The following is a 10850-nucleotide window of genomic DNA, read 5'->3' as shown; positions in this document are numbered from 1 at the left end:
TTTAACAGGAAGAAACCTCCGGCAGAACCAGGCTCAGGGAGGGGCGGGGCCATCTGCTGTGATTGGTTGGGGTGAGAGAAACAAGAAACAAATCCACAAAGAACACTTTGTGGATTTGTTTTCATTGGGGGAAATATACACATACTATAGTTACAGTAAATGGTAAATTTAATCAAAAAGACACTGCTTTAATCATAATCAATATGTATTGCCATTGAAAACAGGCTACTAATGAGTGTTATTAGTGTATTAAATGTCTACAGTGCAGTCATTGGCTAAGAATCAAACAATGTATGAGTACTTTGTGAATGATTTATTTGGAGGTGTCATTATCAACCATCGATATCATAAAGTCTTGGCCCAACAGCGAGACAGTAAAACCTCTCAGTCAGTTTCTTTTATATTGCCTGGGATAATTCAGTTATGCCTGCTGGGATTTATATAAATAATCTGATTCTGAAAGTGAAGAAAATGAAACATTATAACGTGCACTCGCAGATGTGTGTGCAGAATTCAAAACTGAGAGCAGAGCATTAGAGGAAAAAATGTTTTTGCAGTTAAAAAAGCGCACGTTTTATCCATAAAGGCACTTGTGCTACAGGAAGGTGTACGTGTGCAGTGAAAGCAAGGGCATGGGGGAGGCTGAGAGGGTGCTGAGCTGAGCAGAGATGGATTTCCTGACTGAACCACTTAATACACACATCGTACGCTTTAATTACCCTGTGAAAGAAAAAACAAAAAACTATGACATCTGTAACTTTAGAGGGGCTCCTGCTCGCTCTCACACAAGTTCTGTTTGTCCACTACATTATAGACATAGTTAATGCTAGAAGTAAGTGATCCAAGGCAAATGCTGCTGAAAACAGCTCCTAATATGTATCTGCTGTAAAGCATAAATACAAAAACACATGAGCACACATCATGGCTCTGTCAGGAACAGCTCCATGTTAAGATTATTCCGTTTTGTCATCCACAAAACAAATGCTGTGAAGTAAGGTATATAGTCCACTGCCTTTAATTTCTTCGGTTTAAAACACGTCATGTTAATGTGAGTTCTGAGATATAACCATAAAGATTGGATTTTATGCGATCACATTATGGCACGCCCACGTTTGGCCTGAAAGTAGCTGTAATTCATCTCCCTGGGCTGTCTTTATTTTATATGTCTGGATAATCTTAACCCTCGCACCCCCCGTCTTCTTAATTTCCCTTTATTACTCAAACTATGGTCTGTGGTTAGATTATATTTCGACCATAAGCAGAACACCATTGACAAAGCAGGCCTGCTCACCTCAAGAGGTTTTGAAAATCTTCAAGGGAAATGTGGGCGGGGCCACATTTCTGGGAGCCAGTGTCGTCACTTAATACATTCTGGCATCACTGAGTGATAAAATTTCATGTTTGGTTACAACTGGGACTAAAAGGGACAGTTACAGGACCGTAAAGACATGAGTCAATATCCTGAACACAGATATAAGACATGAGGATGTGGAAGCCTTCGGCTCAGAGCATGAGAAAGGTGGTTTGTTGCCTGAAAACAGAACTTAAGTCTTATTAGTTGTGGTCACTAGTTGCATATTTATGGCCTGTCACTCTAAGAGTAAAGATTTGTGTGGTGATATTATTAAAATATTTTGATGGAAAATATTTAATCTTCATAACGTTCTTTGAAACTCAATACTGAGTAAAAGTTTTGAGCCATCCCTTGTTTCTTTATATTTTTCTAGGAAAATTGGAAATAGGTCTAACAGTTTATGGAAACATATGCCAACACGTATGTTTGCCCATGTGCAAAGTTTGTACAGTTTTAATGAGCTTTAAAGTCAACATTTAGTATGACCACCTTCACTCTTTAACTATAGGATTTCTGTAGTAGTCTTCAGGAATAGTTCACTGGGATTCTTAAAAGCTCTTCTTTTGATATTGGCTGCCTTTTGTTCTGTTCTCTGTCAAGATGATCCCACCCTGCTTCAATAATGTTAAGGTCCAGGCTCTGGGGAGGCCAGTTCATAACTGATAGTCTTCCATTGTGTGTTTTTCTGCCCAAGTATGCTTTTACTGCACTGGCAGTGTGTGTGGGATCGTTGTCATACTGGAAAATAAAGCTACTGCCAGTCCGGCACTTTCCAAATGTTAATGCACAGTGAATCCAAATTTGACAATACTTTTCTGCATTCGTAATTCCACCAATTTTGACAAGATCCCCAAAACCATTGGCTGAAATTCAGCCCCAAACAATGACAGAGCCTCCGCTGTGTTTTATAGAGTGTAGTTCCTTTCTCCTGATCTCCCCAGCACATGTTGATGATGGCTTGTTGACAGCGACCCTTCCACTGAGACCTCAGTGACCAGTAGATGCATCATCTGAAGGGTCAGATTCATCTGTCAGGTCCTCAGAGATGCATCTGCTGGATTTTTTCTTCTACTGTATCATTACTGTAGTTGTCCATCTGCTGTAGATAATTTAACGCCCGACATAAAAAAAACAAACAAACCAAGAAACACTGATCTGAAAAGGTCAGGTACAAGGACTGAACTGGAAATCAGTGAAAAAGCAAAGAAAAAAGTACCTTTATAAAGCCTGGAGAGCTATTACCTGGAGAAAATCCAAAAAGTCTGGTCCCTTGGAAACAAAATATTAAAAAAGTGGGTGTGGCTTAAGACTATTGAGCAGTATTGTATAACTTTGTGGCCTTTTGAACTCCCCTTCATTTACACATACTATATTTCTCTAAGTTTCAAATAGCATCTATGTTTTATGGCTTCCACTGTGCTAGGTTTGACAAATTTCTCTAAAAGTTAGTAATAATTGATCAAAAGTATTCTGTAATAGAACAGTCGTGTAAAACTCCATACTGTAATTACTCAGTATTTCCAATTTAGTGTGACTGTTTTTGAAGAAAGGATCTCTAGTACGAGCACATAATTAGCTGCTGCTATAATAAATCAAACACTAATTACATACAGATTGTGAACAGCAAATTGACGTAACATACAGCAGGAATTTCCTCTGCTCTTTCACATACATACATGCTCTTCACTGACTGATACCTGTTTTTTTCCAAAGCCTTGACAGAGACTTCTGTGTTTATTGTATGTGTGAGTGAATGTGCTCATTTGTACATGTTATAAAGTCCACTAACCTGTATGAATCTTAGTGAATGCATGTTTGTGGAATGTGTGTGCGTGTGTGTGGACCCTGCAGTCTAACTGTAATGGTTCCTATCACTTCACACCTGCTGTCACTTTGTTACACACAAGCCTAAAGCGTGCAGGTGACCTGAAACACATGTTCACCTCATATCTATCCAGGCCATGTGGAACAAACACACTGGAAAGTTTACACAAAATGTTTAATAGAAACTAATCTTGAACATAAAGCTGCATTAAAAATGAATTTTAATTGACTTAATAGACCAAAAATGCAAATTCACAATCGTGGCTTTAACTGTCCGAGATAATTTAAGACCCAGATTTTCCTCAACATCCTGGAAACGATATATATATGTAATAAATAGCATTATTATATAGCATTAAAGCAGTGAGGGATGAATAATTTCAGTTTTATGTGCTGCAAACCAGTGTTTTACTCGTATTCAGAATTGTTGCTATGAACCGCTGGTAGTCTGTTTAATGTAAGCTGGCTTAGTCTGACACTCAGCCACACATGCTGACATATTTAGTTACAGATGGCTTCTTTACTGCCCCTCTGCTCATTTAGTTACTGTATACAAACTCACGTCGAGGAATTCCTTTGTGAAAAACACTCATTTTAGATGGTGAATTGAGAAATACGTTCCTTGGCAGAAGTTCATTCAAACGTTGGAAAATAGTTTTCACATTCTCTCGCTCTTTTTCAATGTTTTCTATACACAACACTACAAACTGTGACAGGTAAAGTGAATGACATCTCTTTATGACGCAATGATCTGCTGGGAAAGCTTAGATCTACTTTAACATGTAACACCTGCCAAACGGCTCAGAAATAGCTGAAGAAGCGAGAAGAAGAGCCCAGAGATTGACCCCTACATTTCCATGAAAACCCCAATCCACAACCAAAAAGATGCATTGCCAACATCCTGTGCCAGACACCACAGGACAGCCTTCAGAATTCCCTGGTCCATGCCCTGAGGCTTCAAAGATGTTTTAGCACCACAAAGGGATCTGCACAATGTTAGGCAGATGGCTTTTAATGATATGACAGACTGCTCTATATACCAGTCGTGTTCTGTCGGGGCAAGGCAGGTGGGCATTGCTTGCCCAGTGAAATCTACAATTAAATATAGACACCATACGTGTCTGTCATTGCTCTTTTGCATCCACCCTTTAAATTACTGCCATCTTGTGGTAGCAATTTGTCTCATCTTTCCTCCGCTTGCCTCCAATTCCACTAGAATCTGTAGGGCATCTCGATTTCATGGGTGTTCCCCATTAACAGTAGCTTGAATTGGGCGAGATGAGAGATCAGCAGCTTCTTCTGGTTATTTGTACACTCACATTGTGGATAAACATGTTTTCTTTAACCCTTTAAGACCTACCATAGAACCAAGTCCGCCAGAGCTTATGTTATATTTTTACATGCTGTGGAGCCATTTTTGGGAGCATTTCAAGTTGCTATACATCAATACAACTATTATAGCCCATATTTTAATAATATGTCTGCATAGAAATGACATAAATTGCAAAAAAGTGCAATAAACTACAAAAAAATTGAAAATCGTTTTTGTTTTTTTAACATATATTTCTAGTTAATAAATTTAAGAGGCTTATCCCTCAAAACTGTAAATACACAAACTAGTTTTCCACCACAGGAAATTTATTTTGAGTGTCTTCATAGTTTTATTTTTGAAATACACCAATTTTTATATACTGCAGGAAAAACGAAAATAAATATTATAATGCAAATTTGCAAAAAAGCAGCATATGCGTCAAAATAAACTATTTCCAGCAGTGCAATATGAGTCCTAAGCATCCCAGAAACGACTCAGAAAGTCATAAAGTCAAACATAACTTTTAAAAACACCAGTATAGGCTCATGAGGCCCTGATGGTAAAAAACTACATTTCCGCAAAAATGACGTCACTTCCGGTTTCGGGCAGGTCATGGCGGACATGCGATAGTTCGCGCTGACGTCTATTCCAACGTAGGAAGTGTTATGAACAGCTGATCAGATCGGCAAAGCGTGTTTCTGGAATATTATGTTTTTGTTGCTGCAAGTGCTTTTTATGCAGTTTTTGCAAAGCTATATGTGGAAGGAAACTGTGACCGAGGACAAGCTGATGGCATAAGATGTAAGTACAACTCCTCCGGTTTCATATGCAAAAAAAATTATTGCGCTAGCTTATGTGGTTGCAGTGCTACAAGGATTTAAAAGTAGTTGCACAAAACGGAGCGTGCCCGCTCTGACCGGTTTTAAAGGGTTAATGGATGACTGATGGGAGACTAAAATGCAGTATCTTTGCTTGTCTTTTTGTAAAAGTCACCACATGCCACTGATGTTTTTTCTTCATGTATGTACACCCTTTATTATTTAGTAATATTACAGAAATTCCTTTCTCCACAGAGTCTGAGCACAAATACTAACTTACAGTGTTCAGCCACATCTGCACGGACACACAAATAGCAGCTGGATGGTGCAACAGTGGCCCAAACTGCACAAAGAGCAGAGGGAGTAACAATGCTCAAAGAAAGGAGCTAGGCATTCAGTATTAATCATTCACTGTGGCGCGCACACACTCGCGTGCATGCACATACACACATCCTAGAGGTAGCGCCGCCCTTTTTCAAATGCACGCAGGCACACAGCCATACAGTAAACAAAGATACCCACCCACCACCTGTTTTTGTGGGCAAACACATGTGTTTGTATATTCTCAAACGTACACACACACACACACATTTTCCTTAGGACACACTACACTATTCAGGAAACATTACCAGCATTAGCCAGGAATGCTAATCGAAACAAACAACAGTTTCTTCATTTCTGAGATGGGAGTTGGCTGTAATTGAGACTTCTGTGTATGTGTGTGCACGTGTGTGTACACTTGGACAGATTCACAGTTTTTGAATGCCAGAGATCTGGGAACTATTGTACACTATTATTGTCCTGCTTTTTTTTTTCTCCAGTTTTGCTTTCAAGCAGAAAACAGAGCAAATTTGTTCACTGTAAGCACGCTTTAAAACTGACAGATTCTCTGTTCCAGACCAAAGTAAACCTGATCTAATCCATTTTTCAGTTACATGCAAATGCATACTCCCTGGAGTTGCTCTCAACGTGTAGAATAGAGAAGAATCTCGTAACCAGCAGGTCAAAGGTCATTGTGTGAGTTCCGTGAGTGCCTAGGAGTCTTACCTGCACCAAAAGCAAAAAAGTAAGTCTGGTTGGGATTTCTCTGCAGCAGGGCAGAAACTCGTCGTGCCATTCGATCGTTGCGTTTGTAGATCAGCTCCTGGCGGAAGTAGCTGTCAATCTGCTGAGCCGTCATGCGGTCATGAGCTGGCAAAGAGCTGTTGATGAAGTGAGGCAGCTGAAAGAAAGAAAAAGAGCGTGAGAAAAAAGGACTTTCAAAGCCTTTGTGGTAAAAATCCGTGGCAGAATTAATAGTAAATGAATCACTCAAATTTGAAATAAAACATAAAAAGAAAGAAAGAGCGTTAAAGAAAAGTGGGATGGAAAGAAAGAGGAGGGCTGAATGGTGGTGTTGGTGCCCATGTGAGTGTGACACCTGGCAGCCAGAAGTGTTTCTGATGTGACAGCTTGACAGAAACTGACCAACGCAACGCCCTGTGCTGTAGACTGATCTTTACATGAGAAAGCATTAACAAAGGAAGGAGTTGGAAGGAGAAGTGTCAGCGCCATCTGTGCGTGTATATAGGTTTAACATTTCTGTGTGTGTGTGTTTGTGCATGTATGACGAAAACTGTTTACACAAATGTGTTTATAGGTGTGGTATGTGCGCTACATGAAAGACACTACAAGTGTGTATGCCTCAGTACAATATAGTGTGAAGTGTAAATGAGTTTAATTACTGTTTGATGCATTAGGAGCCAGACAGACAGAGAGATCTGGCTCTGTTCCACTTTTTCCTCCATCAGTCGTTAATCTGTGAAGATGAGTGGGGGGGGGTTGGAGGTGGACTCAGGATTTGAGAAGTCCAGTTCTTAAGCCCCAGGATAGAAAACGTATCTCGCCCTCCTTATATGACTTGAATACATACTTTTAGATTGATTCCCTCTACAGATCTATCACACACTGACAGTAATAAAGATATTTTTGTAAATCCATCCATCCATTCGCTTCCGCTTATCCTTTTCAGGGTCGCGGGGGGCGCTGGAGCCTATCCCAGCTGTCATAGGGCGAGAGGCGGGGTACACCCTGGACAGGTCGCCAGTCTGTCGCAGGGCCAACACACAGGGACAGACAACCATTCGCACTCAGATTCACACCTAGTGACAATTTGGATTATCCAATTAACCTATCCCCACAAGCTGCATGTCTTTGGACGGTGGGAGGAAGCCGGAGTACCCGGAGGGAACCCACGCAAACACGGGGAGAACATGCAAACCCCGGCCTGATGTTGGAATTGAACTCAGGACCTTCTTGCTGTGCGGCAACAGTGCTAACCACCATGCCACCGTGCTGATTTTTGTAAATGTAAGCACTATTTTCTTATTGAGCTCGATTTTTTCCCAATATCTCTCATTACATTCCAAGGTAAATAAAAATCTGCCATAACAAAAAAATTGGAATTCCATGGAAAGGCTTTTCTCCTTGGTTGGTTATTTACTAAGGGTCTAATTATAAGGCATTCATTCAAAGCTCTTCTTTACTTACAGAGGACGCAGTGTAAGCAACAGAGAAACATCAAGTGATGAAGATCTTATTTAGTTAGTAAAGTTGTTAGCAGTTTGTTCCACTCAGCGGCCGATTTAATTACTTAAGAAAGTGATTACTATGCAGTCACACTAATATAAACTAATCATTACCTAACGGTTTGTTATTATATCTTCCAGTCTGTTCTGTACAAAGTCATTGTATATAGCCCAATCTTACTTTAAAGTAGGACAGATTTAAATAATGGTGGGAATGTAGAAACAAAGAGGTTGGTTTTCATACTCTACACATATGCAGATGTGTTTAATCTGGATTTGTATTTAACTGTGACAAGGAACACTCATGCAAGCATACTATTGCTGTCTAGAACTGAGCTGCAAGTTTACACAACAGTAGAACAGCTGCAAATGGTGCGTGAATTAGCATGTGTATGTGTGTGTGACAGGCCTGAATACATGAGGGGATTTATTGTACCACATGTGAACGAGGTGCACGTCCAAAATCTATACGATGTTTCCTTTCAGTCGCACCGTCTCAGTCTGTTTTGATTCATACTTCAATTATCTTCATTTACAACAGAACATTGGATACATTTCATTTGTTTGTTACACAAATATACATTTCCATTAGTAAACATTTTCTCATGCCAGGATTTAGAGGTTTGTCATTTTTTCCATAGTCTACAGTTGGAATATATATTACTCTGCTCTTCTACAAATGTCTCATACTATTATTATATCCACAAACAAATCTTCACTGCTTCATTAACCTTCTGGAAGTTATGGAGATTTTTGTAAATACATTTTACAAATGTGATAAACTTCATCATGTACTACCACTTCCAGTGGCGATATTTCTTTATGTGCTGTTATATTGTAATATTGGTAAAAAATAAAGGCCAGGTGCTGAAAGGAAGTTTTACGTAAGTGCTGTCCATAAACCTGAGCCATTTCCACATATGTACTGAAGCCCTGATCTTTTCTAGGTCTCGCAAGACGGAGCCACATGTGAACTCAAACGTCTCACGCAGCCAAATCATACATTTGTTGTTTTCGACCTGTCAGAACACTTCTACAGAGTTTGTACAATGTTGGCCTGAACTGATGTATAAACCAAGCAGATCATATCAATACTTCATTTACTGCTGGTTAATTGGTGTCATATGCACGGCCTCATACATGAATACATCTATCCAGCCAGCTACCTTAGCTAAACCACACAGTATGTATGCCGCAGCGCAGTGCACTATTCCTTTGTGTTTGCTACCAGAGATGGGCAGTAACGCGTAATCTGATTACTTTTTTCAGGTAACGAGTAAAGTAAGGGATTACTATTGCAAAAACGGTAATTAGATTACCGTTACTTTCCCATAGGAACGCTGCGTTACTGCATTACTAAAACCGTGATTTTTCTCATGACAGTGACGTAAGCAAGTGCGACGTTCGGGACAACAGCTGTGTGCAGATCAACAATGGATCATATATCGAGTGCAGAGAGAGTATGAGCGTGCAGCGTTTAAAGCGTGGAAGTACTGACCTTACTTTGAGTTTGATTCCATAAAAAGTGACAAAAACATTAGTGTCTGTTGTGCGTGGGAAGAAAACTTCTTTTTACAGCGAAAAAAAACCCCTAAACTTCCAAGCAAGCACCGAGTAGCTATGACGTAATGGGAAACTCACAGAGAAACTCGCGGATTCTTCCACCGACCGCCGCGGCACACCTGCACCAGGGTAAACCTCCGCCTACCCCACTCCTGCTTTACAGGTGAAAATAGAGCAACAGGACCGCTAGTCTTTGACTTTATTTATTTTCTGCTGTGTTTTACTTGCATCTATTTGAAAGACTGAGTGTAAACACAAAAAAATATATTTTATGTGCTGGAATGTGCAGAAAATAGGTTTAAATATTAAACAAATTTCTTCCAGTCAGAGAATGTTGCAGATAATTAATTTTTTGCTTGATGCATAAAGTTAAAAGATTAAAACTAATAAAACAAGTTTTAAAAAGAGACTTTTCCATTTGATTACATTTTGTATGATGGATTATGTAGAAAAAGTAGAATTGGGCTGAAAGATCTATCACTTTATCACCTATTCAGGTTGTAAATCGTGTTTTTAAAAAGTAACTAATTAACTAAGTAACTAAGTAATTAATTACTTTTGAAAATAAGTAATCAGTAAAGTAACGCAATTACTTTTTTGGGGAAGTAATCTGTAATTAGTTACTGATTACTTTTTTCAAGTAACTTGACCAACACTGTTTGCTACATGTGACAAAGGACAGCTTTGGAAAATATCTTTGCCTCATTCTTCAGAAACTATGAAACGTTTATGTGTGAAAACAGTTTTAGAATAAAAGATCAAGAAAAGAACTTTTCCCTCAAATTCAGGGTCTGATTAGATTTGAACGGTTTGTATGCCACTGAATTAAAATACGTGCTTTTTGTTATAACCCAGCAGTAGAACAAAAAGGCAGAAAGAAACAAAAGTGCATTTACACATAATCTGTAGCCCAAGGCCTTTTTTATCTGTTTTGTCAGGGTGAATGACGCAGGTTTACCCAGATTGACAGCTCTACACGATTCATAAATAAAATAATGCAAACTTGGAAGAAAGTTATGGAAAAGTTTAAAGAGAGAGCTGAAGAAAAAGGTGCAGAAAGACTTCATGGCTGATGAGAGAGGATCGTGTGAGTGTTTCAAGACGAGGAAAAAAAGGGTTCGGTCAAAGAGGGGTCGAGGTAGGAGTGTAACGGTAAACGCAGATAAGTTATCACATGAAAAGCCATTAGCCGCTCTCCATCCCGACGTCCACAGGAAACACAGAGTGACAGCAAGATATTTTCTCCCTTCCCCACCACTGGTACTGCTCTGCACTCATGTTCTCGTACATATCCTGCCAGCCTTTACTTCTATTTTTTCCTTTCCCTTCAGATTCAGCTGTTTGAAATCCCCTTTCTCTTCTGTTCTTTCTTTCTTTTTTGTAGCTCTGATGATATTGTGGCACTGAAGTGA

General features: G+C 39.4%; 1 protein-coding gene across 2 annotated transcripts in view; it reads right to left on the bottom strand.

Moving 5' to 3' along the window:
• Positions 1 to 10850, bottom strand: part of trabd2b (TraB domain containing 2B) — an 84479-nt gene that overhangs the window by 18413 nt on the left and 55216 nt on the right. For both annotated transcript variants that reach the window (XM_085150451.1, XM_085150450.1), the window contains one exon: positions 6356 to 6530. In XM_085150451.1, the coding sequence (XP_085006577.1) occupies positions 6356 to 6530 (175 nt within the window). The remainder of the gene's footprint in view (positions 1 to 6355; positions 6531 to 10850) is intronic.

The sequence above is a fragment of the Neolamprologus multifasciatus genome, chromosome 23, assembly GCF_963576455.1.
Source record: "Neolamprologus multifasciatus chromosome 23, fNeoMul1.2, whole genome shotgun sequence".
Taxonomy (NCBI): domain Eukaryota; kingdom Metazoa; phylum Chordata; class Actinopteri; order Cichliformes; family Cichlidae; genus Neolamprologus; species Neolamprologus multifasciatus.
The sequence above is the reverse complement of the archived record's forward strand: the minus strand, read 5'-3'. Positions and strand labels throughout refer to the sequence as shown.